The following is a 22,632-nucleotide window of genomic DNA, read 5'->3' as shown; positions in this document are numbered from 1 at the left end:
GTCTTTGAATCAACTGCCCCTCCCCTTCCTTTCACAGGAGGAAGTCCAGCCAAGCAGACCACCTGGGAAGGAGGACACAGGGTCCCGGCACTGGCTTACTGGCCGGGCAGAATCCCAGCCAATGTCACTAGCACTGCCTTGTTAAGGTATGAGACCCAGACTACTCTGAGATGTTGGGGTTTAGAACAAGGACAATGGGTGCCTGGGTAACGAGAGACCTCGTAGGCACGTTCACAGCCTGGCTAGCCTGCGTGCTCCCAGAGACTTCCAAAACTCAGCGAGCTGCAGTGTGGATTTGCCTCTACAATTCCACGTGCTACTTAAAGTCATGGTGCAGTGGGACGCAAGCATCCTCTGGGGTTCACAGCTGAGAGAAGAGGGCTTGGGGTGGTCTCACATCCTCAGTGCTGGTCTTGGCCGTGTCTTCTGCAGAGAAGGCCACAGCAGCAGCATCTCCCATGTGGGCCTGGGCCATGCTGACGGTGGGTTGTTGATCCTTTGAGCCCTCAGCGTTCCAGCCTGAAGCTTGGTGGGTGTCCTAGGGGTGGCGGTGAGAAGCCTGCACGTCACTGGCCATCAGACGGCCCCAAGACAGGAGTCCAGATGTCCACTTGCCCCAGAGGGGAGGGGAAAGGGAGGGGGCCTCATCAGGCCAGGAGGGGAAGAATGAGGACTTGTTCCTGCCGCTGACAAGCTTCTCCAACCGGATGAGTCTCTGGCTGCTTCCTTTATCAGAAGGACCGCTGTAGATATCCTGTCTCTCAGTCATCCTTATCTCCCTGTGAAGGCACGTCCAGGAGGCCACCTCCTTGGCAAAGAACCTGGTTGTGGTGTGTGGATCTGAAAGCAGTGCCGTCCCGAGTGGAATCATGGCTTGCAATGGGGGCTTCTTGGCTTCTTGCTGATTCAGTTGGGGGCTCTGCCCTGTATTCTCTGACTAGGGCCCCCTCTGCCATAGACACTAGTTTGTGTGCTCAGAGGTTAGGTCTTCTTAAATATCAGTTTCCTAGTTAGACTCTTCACCAGTAGCATGGTGTATTCCTGCATAAAGAACCCAGTGGAGCAGAGGGAAGAGTCATCGGCCTCCTCCTGCATCCCCAGACCCACTGGGGAGGAATCCCATGGGAAAGAAAGGGTAAACAGCTCTCGAGGCCACTGTAGGGGGTGGGTAGGCATCACGCCTGGCAGCCCGCAGGGCCCCCAGGCACTCAGGGTCGGCCCTGTGTAATCAGGCGGAGGCAGCACGCTGTCAGCGGGTGCCAGCAGGTGTGACAACAACAGCGCAGCCTGGAATCTGTGATGTCAGGCCGGCCGGGAAGAGGGCCAGGCGGGCTGCTTTTTATAGGGCTGACTCGGTGTAGTGAGAGTGCTTATCGAGGGGGGCCAAGTGTTCACGGGCTAGGCTGCACATGCACAAATAGCTCAGCCATCTTTCTAGTTACATCACCAGAAACCAAGCGGCTGCTTCGCATTGGAGAAGGGTGTTGACGCTCGTGGTCAGCTGTGGCACCATGATATAACTGCATCATCTCACTGAAAATCGAAGGCCTCAGAGGTAACAGCTGACTGAGGGACAGTTTGGTGACCAAGGCAAGCATTCTTGGTGCAAGGTAGCATTTGCTTGAAGGCCCCTGGAATGTTATGAGGATAACAACAGCATACCTTAATGACTCTTCTTAGAATATCTATATCCATCAATCACCTTATTTATTTCTTTTTTTGAGAAGCAGAAGAGAGAGAGAGTTCTCCCATCTGCTGGTTCATTCCCTAAATGCCCGATATGGCCCTGGTCTGGGCCAGGGCTGCAGCTGGGAACTGGGAGCTCAATCCAGGTCTCCCACGTGGGTGTCAGGAACCCAGTAACTGGCCATCACCACTACCCCCTAGAGTCTGCATTACTGGGAAGCTGGAGTCAGGAGCCAGAGCTGGGAATTGAACCCAGACACTATGATAGGAGACTTGGGCATATTAACCACTGGGTCAGACACCTGCTCCAGGATTTTTTCTGGTGTTGAACTGCACCTGGAAAGTTTTGCCTGCAGAGACTCACCCTCTTGGGATTTCCTCCTGTGAATCCATGTAAAGCAGATCTGGGCAGAGCTTCCCTGCTGGGTAGAAGGCCACTAGGTATCTGTCACCCTTTCTCCTGACTCTCAGGGTCAGTCCCAGGGAGAAATGGATTAAGAGCCCCACTGGAGAACATTCTTGGGAGCCCACCTGGCACCCAACAGTGCTGATCTTTAGTCCTTAGAGGGACACAGATTTCCTTCTAGGTCAGAGATGACTCCCTTAAGCCGCTGAGAGCTAAGGTGTCAGAGTCCCTTCAACCTGTATTCCAGTGGCCCCGGGGAATTAGGGTCATCCGAGAGTCATCACCTTGATGTCAGCACCCACATGAATATAGAATACTACGAAGTGAATGGTAAAAAGGCATGTGAGGGACGAGGGGACGGCCCACACCACACCCACTGGCTATCTTTATTTTTTAAATGATAAAAATGTATACTGTGTTAATAGGCATGTTTGACCCTCGTGGAGGGACGTTAGTAGCTGCTGCAGGTTCTGTTTGGAAGCCTCGTGTACAATTCTCATGTTTTTTGTAAGTGTCAGTGCAGGAGACATTTGACTCTTGTGTTTGTGTCTCCTTTTTATGATTGCTGTACTGACCCATGTCTTTTTGGGGAGGGGTAAAAAGAGATTTGAAATAAAAATGTTTAGAAATTAAAACAAATGATAAAAATGTATTTGTTTGAGAGGGAATGAGAGAGCAAGAGACAGAGCACTTCTGGTAGCTCACTCCTCCCTCCTGGCCTGGGCTGGGTGGGGCTGAAACTGGGAACTCACCTCAGGTCTCCCAAGTAGGTAACAGGAACCCAGTGACTTGAGCCACCACTGTTGCTTCGCAGGGTCCGCGTTGGCAGGAAGCTGGAGTCAGGAGACAGCACCAGGTATTGAACCCGGCTACGCTGATGTGAGACACAGGCATCCTAACCACCAGGCTAAGCTAGCCTGCCTCGCGTTCTCTTTTAGAGGTAACCATCACTGGGATTCAGGTATGCACCCAGGTGAGGTAACGAAAAGATTAGAGAAAGGGCTTGCATGTGACTTGTTCCCAAAGTCCTGTGACACAACTCAGAATGGGGACAATTCATTTATTCTACAAGCATCTGTTGTGTCCACCTGTGGGTGCAGCATTGCTGCAGGGACTGGAGAGACAGACTGGGAGCCAGTTGGACAGGAAGCTCCTGGTATGGAGGAGCTTTGGGAGCCCGTGGGAAAGTCGTGATAGGTATTTTGACCTAAGACTCTAATGCAGGCGTAGCCGTTAGTTTGGTGCAGCAGTGAAGTTGCCCCTGGGGGCGCCTGCATCCTATGTTAGAATGCTGGGCGCAACACCCGGCGATTCTTTTCCTATCCAGCTTCCTGCTGATGCACATCTTGGGAGGCAACAGGTAGCGGCCGAGTGCTTGGACTCCTGCCACCCATGTGGGACACCCAGGTTGAGTTCCAGGCTCCTGGCTTTGGCCTGGCCCAGTCCTGGCTGTTATAGGAATTTGGGGCCTGAACCAGCAGATGGAAGAACTGTCTCTGTCTCTAATTTCTCTCTCTGTTTCTTTGCCTTTCAAATAAAATGAAAATAAATAAATAAATAGAATGTTAACGGTGATGCAGGGTTTCTCAAGCTTGTCATCATTGACATTTTGGGCTAAAGATTATTTGCTGTGGGGCACCGTCCTAAACATAATTGCACAGGCAATTTAGGATGTTTAGTAGCATTTTTGGCCTCTACCCTCCAGGTGCCAGAGGCCACCCCTCCTCCCAGCCAGGATAAACAAAATGTCTCCGGGAAGCAGCAGATGTCCCCTGTGAGGACAAAGGCAGGCAGGTTGAGAACAAGCGTTTGAGAGCCCCTTCCCTTAGCCACGTTCGGAAGGTGCAGGGCTGCCCTGCAGCTGAGCTTGGAGTCCCCATCTTGTTCAGGGAGGAGGACCGGGCTCTCGGAGATGAACTGGGGCCAGCGTGAGGTGACTGCAGCGGTGGAAAGGGCCCGAGATAACCGCATCTGGAAAACAGCTAAGCTGCCGCCGAGCCGGGAGAGCAGAGCGTCCGGGGGCTGTCTTGTGGCTGTCCTCATGTGTCTGCAGGAGTCACAAGGCAGCCGGGGGGTCAGCACTCTCCGTCCTGTCCTGAGGCACAGACCCAGGTCCCAGGAGCAGGAGCTGCAAGCAGTTTGTTCACGTCAGTGCCCCGTGGTTTAGGCGTCACCGGCCCACACAGCCTGGCCACACTTCCCCGGGTCTGGCAGTAGACGGTGGGAATGGGGGGATGGGAGGCTGGTCGCACCCCCAAGCCCACTCCTGGCCCCTCTGGCTCTGCTTTGGAAGGGATACGCGTGGGTTGCTTTTGGGCATCCCCTGATGCTCTGAGACCGTGTTCTCCCTGAAATCGGGCTGTGCTGGCCTCTAGGAGGGATATGAAGGTTGCTCGTGGGGTGACTAGGGGGAGCTGCCAGGTCAAACACAGACACAGGCTTCACTCAGATCCCTGCTGTGTGGCCGAGACCAGGTTGGGTAGGGACCTAGCTTGACTAGACGGTAATGACAGGGACTGGCAATCAAGGAAGAAGCTGAGAACCAAGTGCAGGAAGAGAATTGCCTCCGTGCCCCAGGGACAGAGAACCCTCCTGAGGCAGGCAGTTTGCCCGGAAGTTAGATGCTGGTTAAGACTCCCATGTCCCACACCGGAGTGCCTCCTGCTAATGCACACCCTGGGTGGCAGCACGTGATGGCTCAAGTACTTGGGTCCCCGTCACCCTCATGGGAATGGAAGTCCCAGCTCTGATGTGGGCATCTGGGGAAGTGAACCAGTGCATAAGAACTCTCTCTTGCCCCCTCCCTCCCTCCCTCTAAAATAAATTAACAAATAATTAAAAACAAAAATTTAAAACCAAAAAGAGCTGCTCCTAGGCCCAGCACCTGAGTCCTTCCTGAACTGCTCCCTGTTTCTTCTCATTTCCTTTTTCCCAGATTGACATCCTGGGCCTCTAGGACACCCCTCCCCTGACCTCTCCCTGTACCCCCAGGACCAGTCAGCAGGGCGCCTGAGTTCTGTCAGTGCCCTGAAGCCCCCCCAGGCTTCCACTGGGAGCAAGTCCCTCCCCCTGTGAGCTGTAGCCATGAGAGGAGAAGGGGCCTCATGAAATGTGTTCACAAGGGGGATGGAACCTGCAAAGAAGTCTTTTTTGCCCGCTGCCGGGACAGCTCTCAGCCCTCGCCTTTCGTGCACAGGCTCTGGCCAGCCCTTCTCATGGCCAAAAGGTCTTCCTTGGAAGTGGAGCTTCCTTGGTCAGAAGCCGGGGCTGTTTCTCTGTCAGGTCAGGAGACACAGGGACGCTTAGGGACCTGGAACATTTTAAAATTCTTTTATAATAGCAAGGGAAAAAGGGGACTTTTAGGTGGAATAAAATGGCTTAGTATATACTAATTACGTATTCATCTTTGGATCACTGCAGTCACACAGTCTACCTAATAAATGTTTTATGGAGGAAGAAGCTCCTCTGTCCACGAAGGGCGGGCTGTGGCTGTGCCCCAAGCCGAGCTTCCGAATGAACGTGAGAACTTGACAGTGCAGGTTTTCGGTTGATTTGGTTTGGTTTGGGTCTTTCTGGTTTTGAAGAAACCCAGGACCGATTTCTTAGTTGAGGTTTGAGGTCTGGGGGAGCTGGGGTACTGCTGGGAGCCCTTGCCAGTCGGATGCTTCCTCAAGGTTCACACGGAGCCAGGCGGTGGCATCAGGGCCGCGTGTGCCAGGGGCATCTCCCTCTTCCAGGGAGAACTCCAGGGACTTGTCTCACTGCATTACTTAAGGACGTTTTGACAGCCAAGCTGGCCAGTGCTGCACTGGGCCGCCCGGAGCAGTGTGAGTCACAGGGCGGGCGGAAGCTTTCCTCGTGGGCGAGAGGTTTTCTTCGTGATCTGGGTCGACGAGGTACCTCTGAGGTTCCTGCCAAACTCTGAGACACTGGGATTCCGTGAACATTAGACTTGGTGCTATATAATTAGGATGCTAAACTCATGATGGAGGGGGAAAAATCAGATGGAAAAAGAAAGTATACCAGCCATTTCAACATCTAACACAGTTCCTGTTTTTCTTGCTCTGTGATGTGACCCATCTGTGAAGCTGCTCTCTCTTAGGGGTACAGTGTAGAAAGAACTTAAACCGACACCCCCAGACCACCCTGGCCTTTTCAGACTGCATTGCAGTCTTTGCTTCCCTGGTTTGTGGCGGGGACCTTGGACTCTGGACAGCTTTCTGGACTGTTCTGTACTCTGAGTGCTGACTCTGCATGCCTTGGCTTTGCATCTGAATGCGATGCCAGCTCCTGGAGTGAGTATCTCAAGAGATAAGCCACCAGCTTGGAGGCAAACAGAAACACTCCCTGTGCTGCAGACATTTGGCCTGGGGTTGTAGGCAGAGCCCTAGAGAGGAGAAGGAGGTAGGTGGGCTGGTGCCTTCTGTCGCCCCTGGAAGGTGGAGAGTCCCACTTCAGTCCTCAGGAGAGGCAGAGTGGGAGGTATAGCCCTCAAGACCTCCCTGGCTGTGAGCCTGAAAGTCTCCTGCCTGCCTCGCCACAGGGACCGCGGCCTTCTTCCTGGAGGAAGCCTAGTCTCCCGTTGGCCCGGGCCTCCTGGCTCCACCAGGCCCTACTGACTCAGTTGGCCGGGCCCTCAGACAAATGGCCCTGTTGAAAGAGCAGCTCCTTTGTTCTTGCTGAAGAGTTTTTTCCTGTGTGAGTGGAGCAGACTGGAGGGAGATGTGTCGTATGGTATAGTAAAATTGCACCACTGACTGTAAAAAAAAAATATTAACAGAATCTACCAAAATATTAACAACAGCTGTCTTTGGGTGATGGACTCTGTGTGTGTTGTTCTTTTTATATTTTTGAATGTTCTAACTTTTTCCCCCATAAAACTTTTGAAAAAATTAATAAGATAGACAAAGAAAAAGAACTTCCATCTGCGGCTTCACTCTCCAAATGCCCGCAGCAGCTGGGGCTAGGCTGGGGCTGGGCTGGGGCTGGGCTGGGGCTGGGCTGGGGCTGAAGCTGGGAGCTCAATGCAGTTCCCCTCGAGGGTGGCAGGAACTCACTCACTGGAGCATCACTGCCGTCTTGCAGGGCCTGTGCTGGCAGGAAGCTGCAGTCAGGAACAGCTGCAGCTGAGTTAAACCAGGCACTGCAGCACCATCTCAACCAGCACCTTAACTACCAGACCAGACGTGGCCTGCCACAGCATTCACTTTTCTATAACGGGCAAATTTGCTAAAATAAAGAGGATGGAGTCTTGGATGTATCAAGACATCCTAAACAAAGACTATGTATGGTAGAGACCCAGGCAATGCAAAATGAAGTGATCGTTCTCTTGTTGACACCTGTCACACAGCTCTCCCTCGAATCAAGTGGCTGTGGCCTCGTTGGTGATGTGCAGAACCCCTTCCTCATGAGGTTCATGAGGTTCATGGTGTGCCCCTGTGAGCAGTAATGCAGACATTCAATAACCACTTTGAGTGTCAGGGCTTCTCTAGGTCTTCGCTTTTCATCCACATGGCCACCCTGTGAGACAAGCACATTTAGTAGCACATCCATTTTCGAGACTAGAAAACTGAGGCATTGAGATGATACAGCTGGGATTTGAACTCAGGCCGCAGAGCTTGGCTGCTGAACCACTGCACCATTCTGCCCCTCGGAGGAGCAGAACCTGGAGGAAAGACAGGCGTAGAGAGCGGCCATGTGGGAGGCTGTCAGTGCCTGTCTGGGCTGTGTCCTGTGGGTTTCGACTGTGGCAGGGCCAGGGAAGAGTCAGAGAGCTGGGCTGATGTGGTCTTCTCCTTTTCTGCAGCATGCTGGATATTTTCCCCACTGTGGTAGCCCTGGCCAGGGCCAGCCTGCCCCAAGGCCGGCAGTTTGACGGTCTGGATGTCTCCGAGGTGCTCTTGGGCCGGTCCCAGACTGGACACAGGGTAAGTGGCAGAAGCGTGGGCCCATACCTGGGCTCTTCATCCAGGCCTTTGTTGCCTTTGTGCAAACAGAACCACCCTCAGAAGGTCAGCCCCTGCAAGGAGCCCTGAGCGGTGAATCCTTGGAGATGATCCCTGCTTCGCACTCTGTGTCCTGTCACCCAGCCAGCTCATCAGTTCAGATTCACGTTTAACTGTGCGTCATGGGTGGGCGTACGTGGGTGCTTACCCCTATAATGATGGTCTCCCTCGCATTATTTAATTTTCTATTAGTTGCATGAGATGGCTGACTGGTGTCTGTGACTTGTTTCTGGCGGGTCTCCCCAAGTAGAATAGAAGCTTCCTGAAGGCAGGGATCCCAGCTGTCAGTTCACCATTGAATTTTCAGTGGCCCTCACGGCACCTGCCCACAGCCTGCATTCTGTCCATGCTCAGTGGATGAACGAACGAACAAACCAAAGATGTCTTGAATGGCAGGGACGGCAGCGTCCTTGTGTCCTTGCGCCTGGGCACTGGTCACATACATCCCTCCGCGGCCTTGGCAGGGACCTTGGGCCTCAGTGCCCTCCTCAGTGCGCGGTCAAGCACACAGAACGTCGGACCTGGTGGCCCTTCCCTGTCATTTCCATGTGTTTTCCTTTCACCGAAAGGAAGAGGGCGTGGGAGGAGGGACGGAGGCGGAAGAGCGCACACGCTGCTTTGTCAGGGACCCGCACTTCAAAGAGTCTATTTATGTCTCTTCTGAGGGTCACCTGGAAGTGACTCAGATGTGCTCAAGCGCACGGTGGCTGTGGCCACTGGAGCTGCCCTTCCCACTCATCCTCCCCCGGCCAACCGCAGGGCCCGCTGCGGTTTGGTGCCCTTTAACGTAGCGGCTGGGCCAGAGGTCCCCTGGGAGGTTGCGCCTCTCCCGGGAGGTGCTGGCCCTGGAGAGCTGCGGCTGCCACCGCCAGGCCTCGCCCTGCTCCCCAGGGTGGCTTCCGCCGGGGCTGGAAGTGAGCGGCCATGACCCTGAGGCTTATCCGCCACGTCAGGAGAGGCGCTCTTGCGTGTTTACTACCACGGCTCCGAATAGAATTCTTGGGGTCACCAGGAAGCGGCTCCTTGACGTGGGCGGCCCTGCCTGGGGACGCGAGCTCCTGCACGGGGGAGCTTCCGTTCCCGGATGACCTCGGCTATGGATGCCAGGCGCAAGCTCCTGGTAGGGACGCCCCTGCGGGAGTGGGGGCTGACTTGCCCCTCTAACCACAGTGAAATGGCGGGAAGCTGCGGAGGGTTTCAGCAAGGTTAGAAGCACACGGAGGCTGGCACCTGTGGGCCCCAGCAGGTCCCTGCAGGTGTTAGCCAAGAGGCTGAAGCAAGACCCAGGACAACAGGGGGTAGCTGCTGGCCCTGAGTTTGGCTGTGGTCATCTCTGGTCACCTATCTCTAATATAGCCAAATAATTGGATTAAAGAGGATAAGTTGTCTTGCATTGCAACAGCTGTGGGGAAGTCAGCGAGTGATTTTATATTTGTATAGATAAATATACAGATGTCTAAAGATGCATGTATACATGTATACTTAGTTTATTTTTTAAAGACCTATTTATTTGAAAGGCAGAGTTATAGAGAGGCAGAGGCAGAGAGAGAGAGAGACACCTTCCATCCTCTGGCTCACTCCCTGAATGGTCACAACGGCCACAGCCGGGCCAGGCTGAACCCAGGAGCCAGGAGATTCATCCATGTCCCCCATGTGGGTGCAGGGGCCATCTTCCACTGCTTTCCCAGGCATATTAGCAGGGAACTAGATTGGAAGTGGGGAAACCAAGACTTGAACTTGCATCCTTATCAGATGCCAACACTGCAGGAGGAGGCTTAACCCACCATGCTATAGCACCAGCCCCAACGTAGGTTATTTTAAATAAACACAAGCTGTTCACCTTCATATGTGCCCTGGGCTTTCGAGGGTCCCCAGTGCAGGGCGTTGCTCAGGAGTTGGGTTCTTGCCTTTTTTTTTTTTTTTTTAAAGATTTTATTTGAGAAGTAGAGTTGCAAACAGTGAGAGGGAGAAGCAGAGAGCAATGTCTTCCATCTGCTGGTTCACTCCCCAAATGGCCACAATGGCCAGAGCTGGGCTGATCTGAAGCCAGGAGCCAAGAGCTTCTTCTGGGTCTCCCACGTGGGTGCAGGAGCCCAAGCACTTGGGCCATCTTCTACTGCTTTCCCAGGCCTTTGCAGAGAGCTGGATCGGAAGAGGAGCAGCCGGGACTAGAACTGGCACCCATATGGGATGCCGGCACTGCAGACACACAGTGCTGGCCTCCCTGCCTGTTTTCCTGTTTTGCCAATCAAGAGACTGAGAGTTGAAGAGAAGCAGCCCCAAGCCACAGGCCCTGTGGCTGCCCCTCCAGGCTATGTTGACAGGTTCAAGACAAACGGTGTGCTATTGGGTTTCACAGTGCATACGCCTCTGTGACCCTCTTCATCCACCTCTTGGGACATCACATCTGTGGTGTCCAAATACCGCAGCCGGCCCCATCCTGTACATTCTTGCCCCTGCTCGTAGACCCGCATCTAGGCTGGGGCGGGGGGGAGGCCACACAGGCTCAGTCCAGTTCTGTGCTGTCCTGACTCCCAGATGGAGGCTACAGGTGCTGATGTCTCCACTGGTCAAGTCATCCCTGTCATCACCAGGTCCAAACACTGCCGACCAGGGACCGGTTTCTCTGCTGGCTCTCAGCTGGAAGAAGCTATGCATTGAGGAAACAGAACCAGGTGTTGGGCTCCAGAACACCCATCACTTCTCTTAGGGAGGCCCCTAGTGGTGAAAGACCTCATCAGAGTGGTTGGCAAAGGGCTGACTGTGCCAGCCACCCCTTGTGGGGACAGTGAGCGGTGCACCCCCACCTGACGGCGGCCCCGGGGAAGGAGTCCACCTTCTGGGGATACTGTGCAAGTGTTGACCTCGTAAGGGACCACTGGCATGCTTAGAAAACAAAATAAAGCAGACATGCGCTCGGCTAAGAAAGGCGATGAAGGAGACACAAGTTTACAGAAGACAAAATCATGTTTGAAATTCAGACCAGGCATCTGTGGAGCAAATATCTTCAGCTGCAATTCTTGTGTAAATTTGCCAGCCTCCTTCCTATGTTGATATAAACAAAGAAAGCTGTAATCAGTCTGCTCAAAGGGAAAAAAAAAAAGTGCATGGATGAGTTCTTCAGGATCCAGCCACGCGTTTCTGAGAATGAGGCATCCCACAGTTTTGCTTCCTCTTGGGTTTTGGAAGTCGCCTCTGGTGATGCTGCATTAGTATTCCAACTGCGGCAGCCCCCTACCCTTGATGGGATTTCTGTTCCCCAGACTCAAATGATGCCAGAGACTTGGAGCAGCAGACTGACGGCCGCCGCCGCCTCCTGGATGTCTGAGTGCATCAGAGATCCGTTGACAATAGTTTTCCAAGTCTCCCACTTCCTGCCATCTCAAGAAGGAAACAAAACAGTCTCCTGCGGTGGGAGCTTGGCTTTCTGCGCGGATGGAAGAAGTGAGGGTTTTGAGTTACAACTTCTTTTCCTGTTTGGAAGGAGCCTGCTGTCATCACGAGCGCTCGGGGCGTGTGCAAGGATTGTCACGAGAACACGGAAGCAGCAGGTGTGGGGCGAGCCCCACCCTGGCTGGCATCCTCCCAGGGCTGTGAAATGGGGGCAGGGGGAGACAGCTGTTTACTGCTCCTCCAACAGATGTTTCTCATTTTTTTTCTCATTTTTTTTTTTTTAAGCCCCATGGAAACTTTGAATCACGTAAGCGCCTTTCCAGCGATATATACGGTCATGATTCATACCAGGGCAGTCTCAAGCATCCAGCTCAAACCCACCAACCTACCAAGGACACTGCCCTTTTATTTTCTACCAACCTCTTCCCTTGGGAGCCCTGAATTAGGTGTTTCCATTCTTTGGGGGGGGGGGTGGTGGTAATTCTTTCATCTGTGACCCGATGAGGAAAGATTTCCTCGGCCCAAGTACAGTAGGCCTGAGTCATAGGTGTGGGCGTCTGCGTTCAGAGGCTGTGCTGCGCCCGGTGTTGGAGGAGCCACAGATGCCTTGTTACACCGTCGTCGCTCAGGGGAGGGCGGAACAGGCCTGGGTGCTGAGGAAGCTGTGGTTCCAGGAGAGCTGAGCGCCACTTGCATCAGACTCCCGGGGACCCTTGTGAAACACGCCAGTCCCCAGGCCCCATCCTGCACCTGGAGGGATGGGGCTAAGACAGGGCCAGTCTCAGGCCACGGGACCTGTGCAGCCACAGCACCCACCTTCCCACCCTAGCTTGCATTTTAAAGGGCCCTGTGCTTGGTTTCAGTGTCTGCTCATCTATCCTGGTATTTCACATTTGTGAGCCATGTACCCCCCGAATCTCATTTTGCATGGGACCCTGGAAATTACAGAGTGGGTACTGGCCTAGGACTCTGACCTTCTGCCCACTGGGGCAGAGCTATAACCCACGCTGATAAATTAACCAGCAAAGTAACTGTTAACTGGCACCTCTGGAAGTTGGCCCAAGTGGGCTGGTGGGCTGTTGTCCAGTGTGTGTGTGGAGGTGGGGACAGGGCTGCTGGGGAGGGTGGACCGGGGGTGGGTCTTACTAATTAGTCCTGCCACCTTTCACAGGTGCTGTTCCACCCCAACAGTGGGGCAGCTGGAGAGTACGGAGCTCTGCAGACTGTCCGCCTGCGACAGTACAAGGCCTTCTACGTCACCGGTGAGTGGGGGCTGCCCAGGTCTACCTCCCGCACGTGTGCCTGCATGGGGCCCTCGGACTCCCACTTGGGGCTCTGAGCTGTGGCTCTTTGGGGACCTCTCAGCATCTCTGGCAGTGCCACCCACAAAACCCTGGCCTGGCAGAAGGGCTCACGCAGGCCCTGTGGACCCGAATGAGGCTTTTCTGCTGGCTGCCCCAGTGTCCAGCAAGCCCGAGCTCATCAGGCACGCTTATGCAGCCCCTTTGCACATGCAGCATGCTCTGTTCCATTTTACGCTTTAAATACCAGTGTGGCTGAACGTGAAATGGAAGCCTGGAGATATTTTAAAGTGTAATTTACTTGACGGTGGACTGTTGCCGAAAATAGACCATAGAGGTCTAGTTAGCAAACTGCCGGAGAAGCCTCCGTGCGTCTTGGTTCTCTCTCAGGCGGTCTTCGCTGTGTGTTTTCAAAATGTCATCCTGGGTCAGCATAGTTTTCTGTCTTCTTGCAGCTGGCTGAATTCAGACTTGGACTCCTGGGTCCTTTCCCCTTCTGATCTCATTTCTCCGAGAGCTAGGCCCCTCTCCCTTGATATCCATGTTAAAATCCCTGTGAGCTTTTATGGCCCCAGACCAGATACCACACTGATCAGAAAGCTGCCTCGTGTTGTCCTAGCTGGGCAAACTGGGAGAGCTCTGGTGTCCACCTCTTCGCACCATAGACACCAGTCGCTGATGCACCCGTGCTGTTTCCTCTACCGCTTTTAATCTCTCAAAACTCAGAACTGTTGAAGCTCTTTATTTATGTATTCTTAAGGATTTCTTTATTTATGTGAAAGGCAGGGTTACAGAGAAGCAGAGACAGAGAGACAGAGAGACAGAGAGAGAGAGAGGTCTTCCATCCACTTGTTCACTCCCTAAATGGCTGCAATGGCCAGAGCTGAGCCAATCTGAAGCCAGGAGCCAGGAGCCTCTTCGAGGTCTCCCACACAGGTACAGGGGCCCAACCACTTGGACCATCTTCTACTGCTTTCCCAGGCCATAGCAGAGAGCTAGATCGGAAGTGGAGTAGCCGAGACTCGAACTGGTGCCCATATACGATGCCGGCACTGAAGATGGCGGCTTTACCCACTATGCCACAACGCTGGCCTCTATTTATGTTTTTAATAAAGATTTATTTTTGTAAGTCAGAATTACAAAGAGAAAGGGGAAGAGAGAGAATCTTCCATCTGCTGGGTCACCCTCCAAATGGCCACAATGGTCAGGGCGGGGCCAGGCCAATGCCGGGAGCCAGGAGCTCCTCTGGATTGCCCACATTGGGGAAGGAGCCCAAGCACTTGGGCTCTCCCAGTTGCATTAGCAGGGAGCTGCATCGAAAGTGAAGCAGTCGAAACTCGAACCAGCTCCCGTATGGGACGCCAGCACTGCAGATGGCAGCTTAACCCATTGTACCACAGCGCAGGCCCCTCTTTAAGCTCTTTATTCTTTATCATTATGAAGTTCTTAGTGCAGTATCTTAGACTTAGTATGAACCCTAACTTTTTTTTTTAAATGAATGGAAAGCAAAAGACAAAAAAGCAAAAATCTGGGATCTAATGCAGATTCCAATTTGATTATTTAATGCTGGAGCTTTTCAAAGAATAATATAATAAAAACCAAAGATGGTTTTTCTCTGAGTGTAAATAAATGATCCTGAAGAAAACGTGGCATAGAAACAAAACAAGTTCTTGGAGTTTGTAACTTGAGGGCTGTTAGGAAGCTTTGATTCTCCAGAATCTAAAACACAAAGCAGTCGGATGTTTGTCATGGTTTCAGATGAAAAGTTTCAAGATTAGAGTCCGTACATTACATTATCTGCAAGGCATGGGACCTCCAGGGTGAGCTAATTTCAGAAGTGATAGCCCTGCCAGAGAGTGCTTGGCACCACGATGTTGGAATCATAAATGTTACTATGAAGTAATTGGGATGCTTCAAATGATCACAGCGAGACAGGAATTCTAATCCCCAGGGGAGGCCTGTTCTGGGGAGTCACTGGACTTCCAGGAGAGTGGAGGGGAAGGGCAGAGGAGAGCGGGGCACTGAATGCGCAGCACAGCAGATGCAGACTGTGACTAGGGCAGAACACTGGTGTGCTCCAGCTCCTTATTGCTGGTCTCCTCCCCACCACCCCGCCCCTTAAAATTCACATCCTGTTTACCTATATCTGCTTTGGGGGGAGCTGGAAGAATCTGTTGCATTCAGTTTGTCAGTGATGTGCCCTTCTGTGCTGAGGTTATGGTGTTGTGGTCATGAAGCACGAGCGGCTCTTAAAAGACAACTGGGGACAGCTCCGTGGCACAGTAGGTTAATCCTCCGCCTGCAGCGCCGGCATCCCATAGCGGCGCCGGTTCGAGTCCCAGTTGCTCCTCTTCCAATCCAGCTCTCTGGTATGGCCTGGGAAAGCAGTAGAAGATGGCTCCAGTCCTTGGGCCCTTGCACCTGCATGGGAGATCAGGAAGAAGCTCCTGACTCCTGGCTTCAGATCAGTGCAGCTCCAGCCGTTATGGCCATTTGGGGAGTGAACCAATGGAAGGAAGACCTTTCTGTCTCTCCCTCTCGCTGTTTGTTACTTTACCTCTCAAATAAATAAATAAAATCTTAAAAAAAAAAAAAAAGGACAACTAGTGTGTCTTGATGTGTGGTGTCAAATTAAGGCACCTTACTATTTTTAGGTTTCTGGTTTTTGTTTTCAGTAATTAAGGCAAACTTCACACACACTGAAAGGCCTGGATCTAAAGTGCACCATTTGGTGGGTTTTCAGAAATGTGAACACCTGCGTATACGTCCCATCCTTTTGTTTTGTGGATTCTCTTGATAGGTTTTTAAATGTTACACTGACATTACCTTCCTGGATAAACCATGCATCATGACATGGAATTGTTCTTTTTAACTCTTGCTGCATTTGATTCATCACGATTTTGTCTTCAGTTTTCCTTTTTTGTCATGTCTGTGTCAGGGTTTCTTGGATCTCCTCTGTTTTCTGAAAGGGTTTGTGTAAGATTCTGTTACTACTTTCATGTCTGATTGTGTTCATCCATGAAACTATGTGCCTGATTCAGCTTTGTGAAGCTTTTGCCCCATGTTTTTCTTCTAAGAGTTTCATTGTTTTTTTTTTTTTTAAGTAAAATTTTTTAAGACTATTTATTTGAAAGTCAAGAGTTACACAGAGAAGGAGAGGCAGAGAAAGAGAGAGAGGTCTTCCATCCACTGGTTCACTCCCCAGTTGGCTGCAACAGCCGGAGCTGTGCCGATCTGAAGCCAGGAGTCAGGAGCTTCCTCTGCGTCTCCCATGTGGGTGCAGGGGCCCAAGAACTTGGGTCATCTTCCACTGCTTTCCAGGTCACAGCAGAGAGCTGGAGAGCCAGAACTCGAACTGGCACCCATATGAGATGCCAGCGCTGCAGGCAGAGGATTAACCTACTTTGCCACAGCGCCAGACCCAAGAGTTTTGTTTTTATTTATTTTTTATTTTTTGACAGGCAGAGTGGACAGTGAGAGAGAGAGACAGAGAGAAAGGTCTTCCTTTTGCCGTTAGTTTACCCTTCAATGGCCGCCGCGGCCCGCGCGCTGCTGCCGGCGCACCACGCTGATCCAAAGGCAGGAGCCAGGTGCTTATCCTGGTCTCCCATGGGGTGCAGGGCCCAAGCACTCCCGGGGCATAGCAGAGAGCTGGACTGGAAGAGAGGCAACCGGGACAGAATCTGGCGCTCCGACCGGGACTAGAACCCGGTGTGCCGGCGCTGCTAGGCGGAGGATTAGCCTGTTGAGCCACGGCGCCGGCCGAGTTTTATTGTTTAAGGTCTCACATGTAGGTCTGTGATCTACTTTTAGCTCATTGTTTATATTTGTTAGGGAAGGCTCCAACTTCATTATTTATATTTTGAGATCCAGTTTCCCCAGCACCACTTGTTAAAGAGACTGTCCTTTCCCTATTGAATAGTCTTGGCATCCTTATTAAAACTCGTTTGATCAAACATGTGCGGGACTATTCCCAGGCTTTCTAATCCATGCCATCAGTTTATATGAGATTGTTTGGTTGGGCTAGTCTGGGATCCTTAAGATTTCATGTGAATTTTAGGATAAGTTTTTAAAAAAATGTCAGGGTTTTTATAAGGATTTCCATTGAGTTTGTAGATCACTTTGAGTACTATGGACTTTTTAATATTAAGCCTTATTTTCAACCCATGAACATGGGATATGTCTTTATTTATATCTTCTTTAATTTTTTCAACAATGTTTTTTCTAAAAGATTTATTTACTTATTTGAAAGTCAGAGTTACACAGACAAGGAGAGGCAGAGAGAGTGAGAGAGAGGTCTTCCATCTGCTGGTTCACTCCCCAATTGGCTGCAATAGCCAGAGCTGAGCCGATCTGAAGCCAGGACACCCAGGAGCTTCTTCCAGGTCTCCCATGTGGGTGCAGAGTCCCAAGGACTTGGGCCATCCTTCACTGCTTTCCTAGGCCATAGCAGAGAACTGGACTGGAAATGGAGCAGCCGGGACTCGAACCAGCGCCCATATGGGATGCCAGCACTGCAGGTGGTGGCTTTACCTGCTATGCCACAGCATCAGCCTCAACTTTGTGTGTTTTGATACTTGTTGTTAGGCATATGCACATTATAGATTGTTGTATCTTCTTGGAGAATTGACCCCTTTGCCATTATGTAATGGTCTGTCTTTGTTTCTTATCACTTCACTTCTGCTGAAGTCCGCTGTATCTGAAACTAATGTGGTTTTCCCCACATCATTTGATGAGTGTAAGTGTGCTCTATCGTCCTCCATCCAGTTACTACTAATATGTATCTTTTATATAAAGTGGGTATCTTGTCCTCAACACTCCATTGGGTCTTGTTGATAGATTCACTAAGACAGCTTATTTCTTTTAATTGGTGTATTTAGAGCATGATGTTTAAAATGATTATTGATATAGTTGAATTAATATCTACTATATTTGTCACTATTTTCTCTTTGTTGCCTTGTTCTTTCTATTTTTTCCCCTCTTTTTCTGTCTTGTGATTTTGAGCATTTTATATGACTCCTTTTTCTTTCATCTCTCAGTGTATCAGTTATATTTTTTAAAAATTATTTTTAAAAAATTTATTTATTTGAAAGAGATACAGACACACACACACACACACACACACAGATTTTCCATCCACTGGTTCACTCCCCAGATGGCTGCAATGGCCAGGGCTGGGCCTGGCTTCTTCCAGGTCTCCCACGTGGGTGGCAGGGGCTCAAGGACTTAGCCATCTTCTGCTTTTCCTATCCATTAGCAGTGAGCTGGATGGAAATTAGATCAGTTGGGATACAAACCAGCGCCCATATGGAATGCTGGTGTTGCAGGTGGCAGCTTTACCCATTATGCTACAACACCAGCCCCCAAAGTTATTTATTTTTCATTTGAAAGGTAGAGAGACAGTGACACAGAGAGATCTTCCATCAGCTGGTTCACTCTCCAAATGCATGTAACAGCTGGGTCTGGGCCAAGTAAAAGCCAAGAGGCTGGAACTCAATTCAGTTCCGTCAACACTTTATTTTACTCTGCTTTCTTCTTGATTGGATGATTTCTCAGGAGAAATAGAATGCAATTTTTATCTTTGATGTATAGCTAAGTTTTTTTAAATTTTCCTCTGGCTTCTTTAAAGGTTTTTTTTTCTTCAATTGATTTTCTAAGTTTAAAAATGGCATACTCAGCTATGGGGTTTTTGTTTTTGTTATTTATCCTGCTTCATGTTCCCTAACCTTCCTGAATCTGGGGTTGGTGTCCGACATTAGTTTGGGGAAATTCTCAGCTATCTATATTTTGTTTTTGTTTATTTGAGAGGCAGAGAGAGGGAGAGACACAAAGAGAAAACCAGTGGGCTCCTGTCTGCTGATCAACTCCCCAAATACCCACCATGGCCAGAGCTGGGCCAGGCTGAAGCCAGGAGCTGGGAACTCAGCTCAGGTCTCACACACGGGCGTCAGGAAACCAGTGGCTTGAGCCCTCACGGCTGCCTCCACAGCCTGGATTAGCAGGAAGCTGGAGTCAGGAGCCGGAGCCAGCACTCTGATACTGGATGTGCGTGTCTTAACTGGCACCTTAGCCACTGTGCCCGACACCCCTCCCCCTAGTCCATACTGCTTCAAATAGTTCCTTTCTCCCTGCTCCTCCTCCTTCTCCTGCTGGTATCCCCCATTGTGTGTAGTTACATTGTGCGGGTGCCCCGGGCTTGGATATCCTGTCCTGCTTTCATTCTTTGTTCTGTGTGCTCTCTGGTCCCTCCTGAGATACCCTCGAGCTCAGCCATGAGCAGTCTAATCCTGAGCCCATCAAAGGCTCTCTCTACTTCTGCCGCAGGGCTGTCAGCACTGGTGCTTCTGTTTGGAATCTGAGAGTGTCCATCCCCCTGCTACAGGGCCTGGCTGTCCCTGCCTGTTGTCTGCTTTCCCATTTGAGAGCCCTTTGGATCCTAGTCTTCGTGGTTTGTCACTTCCTCCTCTCTACCATCCCTGAGCCTGGTTTTGATGCTTGCTCTGTCTCTTCACACTGGTTTTTGCCTTTTAGTATGCCTTGTAATTTTTTTCTAGCTAGCTGGACATGATGTACTGAGCAAAAGGAACTGTGGTAAATAGGCCTTTGTGGCGAGGTGTGGAGTGGGCAGGTGACCTACAATCCTACCAAGAGGTCTCCTAAGCGCTTCTTGGTCTCCCTGCCTCCACCTTAGGTGGGACAAGATAGGCAGGCTGAAGTTGGTTATTTTCTTTCTCCTATGTTGGTTGGGCTCTGGAAAGAAAAAAGCCCAGTAATTTAGGCTCTTGTATTATAATGTCTCCTGATGGCAGAGCTTATTAAGAATAGAATCCTCTGGGGACGGTGCTGTGGCATAGCGGGTAAATCCACCATCTGCCGGCATCTCATATGGGCAACAGTTCGAGTCCCAGCTGCTCCTCTTCCGATCCAGCTCTCTGCTGTGGCCTGGGAAAGCAGTGGAAGATGGCCCAAGTGACTGAGTCCCTGCATCAATGTGGGAGACCCGGAAGAAACTCCTGGCTCCAGATCAGCTCAGCTCTGGCCATTGCAGCCATTTGGGGAGTGATCTAACGGATGGAAGACCTCTCCGTCTCGTTCCCCCTCTCCTTCTCGTTCCCCCTCTGCCTCTCTGTACTTCTGCCTTTCAAATAAATAAGTAAATCTTTAAAAAATGTAGAATGCTCTAACGTGTTCAAAAACTGTTTCCTTCTCCTCCGCCTCCTGGAAAGCCGAAGGGGTTTTTCCAGTACTTACTGTGAGAACCTGGCTGAGGCCTTGGAGGCGAGACTCGCTGGAATGGTGGTGGCGAGGGGACTTTCAGTGCCTGGGTCCCCTGTGGTTTTTCTCTCTAGGACTTGTCTGCACTGGGACCCCAGGAGTTTGCCAACTGTGGTTCGGGTTTTCTGTCTCGCCCATCCGGTTCCCGTGGAGGTTTCAGCTCCTGCAGCTGTGATTGCACTGCCTGTCTGTCGTTCCCGTTTTGGGGTGAAGGTTTGCCCTCTGACCTCTTTTAGTTTGTTCTGCTTTCCACTCCCTGTAGGGATGGAGAGGTGACTTCCCAGCTGCTGACATGCCAGATTGGAAACTGTCAGTTTCTTATTGAATAGTTTTTTAAAATTGAGAACTGGACGTGGTCGATGGTACCTTGTGGAAATTCTGGTTCGTGTTATCTGAGTGTTGAGTTTTGTTCTCCGGGCAGTTAATTGGTGGTTGGCTCCCTTGAACTTTTGGAGGCTTTATACTTTGTTGGGACTAGGTAAGTCCCCTAACTCTGGAACCTGGTCTTTACTTGTGGCATGAAGCCTGTGGGACTTCAGTGGGGAATCTACAGTTTTTAACCAGTCTGATTTAATGGGATGCATACTCTGTAGCAGAAGTGCCAGTGGAGGTGCCAGAGCCCTCTAGCCATTCTAGAACCTCTCCCCTGGGTATGCGGAGTTCAGGGGTCAGCCAAGGACTTGGAGAGAGTGGAGAGGTAGACTCCCTTGTGTACCTCTGGATCAAGATCTGCCCCATGAGTTCCCCTCTTTTGTGGGAGCCCTGTGAGGCTGCTAACCAGAGACCGCAGCTTTCTTCCCTACTTCTGCTGTTCCGTGCAGCAGACTGGGGAGTGTCTCCCGGGGAGAAATTCAACTCAGACTCAACCTAGTGTGGCAGTTTCTACCTGTCCGGGTTATTACCTGGCACCTTAAGTTTTTTCTTTAATGTTGCCTAGAATTTATGAGTACAGGATGGTAGTTTATATAAACCACTCCACTACTTCCTTCGGTGGAATTGTTTAATTTTTATAACTGAGGTCAGTCTCAACTTTTGCTTGACCGACTGTCCAAGCTTCATGTCCCTGTCCCTTACCCACAGTGAGGCATAGCCAAACCCTACTCCAACACTAGGCAAAGGGAGTGACTCTTTTTTTTTTTTTTTGACAGGCAGAGTTAGAGAGACAGAGAGAAAGGTCTTCCTTCTGTTGGTTCACCCCCCAAATGGCCGCTACAGCTGGCACTGTGCTGATCTGAAGCCAGGAGCCAGGTGCTTCCTCCTGCAGGTGCAGGGCCCAAGCACTTGGGCCATCCTCCACTACACTACCGGGCTACAGCAGAGAGCTGGACTGGAAGAGGAGCAACCGGGACTAGAACCTGGGGTGCTGGCGCTGCAGGCAGAGTATTAGCCTAGTGAGCCGCGGCGCTGGCCAGGGAATAACTCTTGATCTGTGCTGAGTCACCTGAATCTGACACGGGAGGAAAACCGTTGGTAGAGGGCTGCCTACAGGCCTCAGGAGCCCCTCACTCTTGCCAGTGTCTCCAGGTCTGGTGCCAGCACATTGGACCAGAGAGCTGCATCCTCGGGTGGCGTGGCCCCGGCCTCTGAGTTGCACCCTGGCTGTGTTCTCATCTTGCAGCGAAGGGTGTGATATGACATCACCAGCTGGACCATCCTCCACACCGTTGTATTTTTCACACAGTTGCCATTGTGCGTTCCATCATCCAGGCTGTCTTATAGTAGAAGGACATGGGTAATTCCTCTTGATCTCAGCACTAGAAAAAGCTTCATGTCTGGAGCGGTTGACAAGCTTCTGTCCTGTTGATGTTTGGCCACTCATAAGCTCAGTAGCAAAGCAGGTGTTCAGAAACTCCTATATTTCTTTTAATTTTTTTTTAATTTGACAGAGTTATAGACAGTGAGAGAGAGAGACAGAGAGAAAGGTCTTCCTTCCGTTGGTTCACTCCCCAAATGGCCACTACGGCCGGCACTGCACTGATCCGGAGCCAGGAGCCAGGTGCCTCCTCCTGGTTTCCCATGTGGGTGCAGGGCCCAAACACTTGGACCATCCTCCACTGCACTCCTGGGCCACAGCAGAGAGCTGCACTGGAAGAGGAGCAACCGGGACAGAATCCAGCACCCATGTGGGATGCTGGCACCACAGGCGAAGGATTAACCAAGTGAGCCACAGTGCCAGCCCAGGAACTCCTATATTTCTAAGGACTATCCTTTGTCTTAAAATCCCTTTGTTTATTCAATTATATTTATTTCTGTCAGATATCTTAACTATCTTTTATATAGAAAAGGCAAAAAAAAAAAAAAAAAAAAAGATTGAACGAACCGCATGTCTTGGTCCCTTCTCTCTTGGGATGGCCTGAAGAGCCAGATTCAGTCTCCGTAAAGCATTGCATCTTCAACCCAAGGTGAAAGCACTCACCTTGCTTTCCTGCCTTGTTACTAGTATGTGAGAAATCAGTTTTTGAAAAAAATTCAGATTTACTCCCTAAGGGCAGTAAATTTGGATGAATGTTGTGCTGGCCCTGAAGGCCAGCCCAAGGAGACGCTGCAGACCATCTTGGACAGCAGG

At 51.1% G+C, this 22,632-nt stretch overlaps 1 protein-coding gene across 4 annotated transcripts in view; it reads left to right on the top strand.

Annotated features, from left to right (window-relative positions):
- Positions 1-22,632, top strand: part of ARSG (arylsulfatase G) — a 129,136-nt gene that overhangs the window by 105,070 nt on the left and 1,434 nt on the right. For all 4 annotated transcript variants that reach the window (XM_062175491.1, XM_062175493.1, XM_062175492.1 and 1 more), the window contains 3 exons: positions 38-146; positions 7,899-8,019; positions 12,662-12,752. In XM_062175491.1, the coding sequence (XP_062031475.1) occupies positions 38-146; positions 7,899-8,019; positions 12,662-12,752 (321 nt within the window). The remainder of the gene's footprint in view (positions 1-37; positions 147-7,898; positions 8,020-12,661; positions 12,753-22,632) is intronic.

This window comes from Lepus europaeus, chromosome 18 (genome assembly GCF_033115175.1).
Source record: "Lepus europaeus isolate LE1 chromosome 18, mLepTim1.pri, whole genome shotgun sequence".
Taxonomy (NCBI): Eukaryota; Metazoa; Chordata; class Mammalia; order Lagomorpha; family Leporidae; genus Lepus; species Lepus europaeus.
This window is presented reverse-complemented; position numbering and strand designations above follow the sequence as displayed.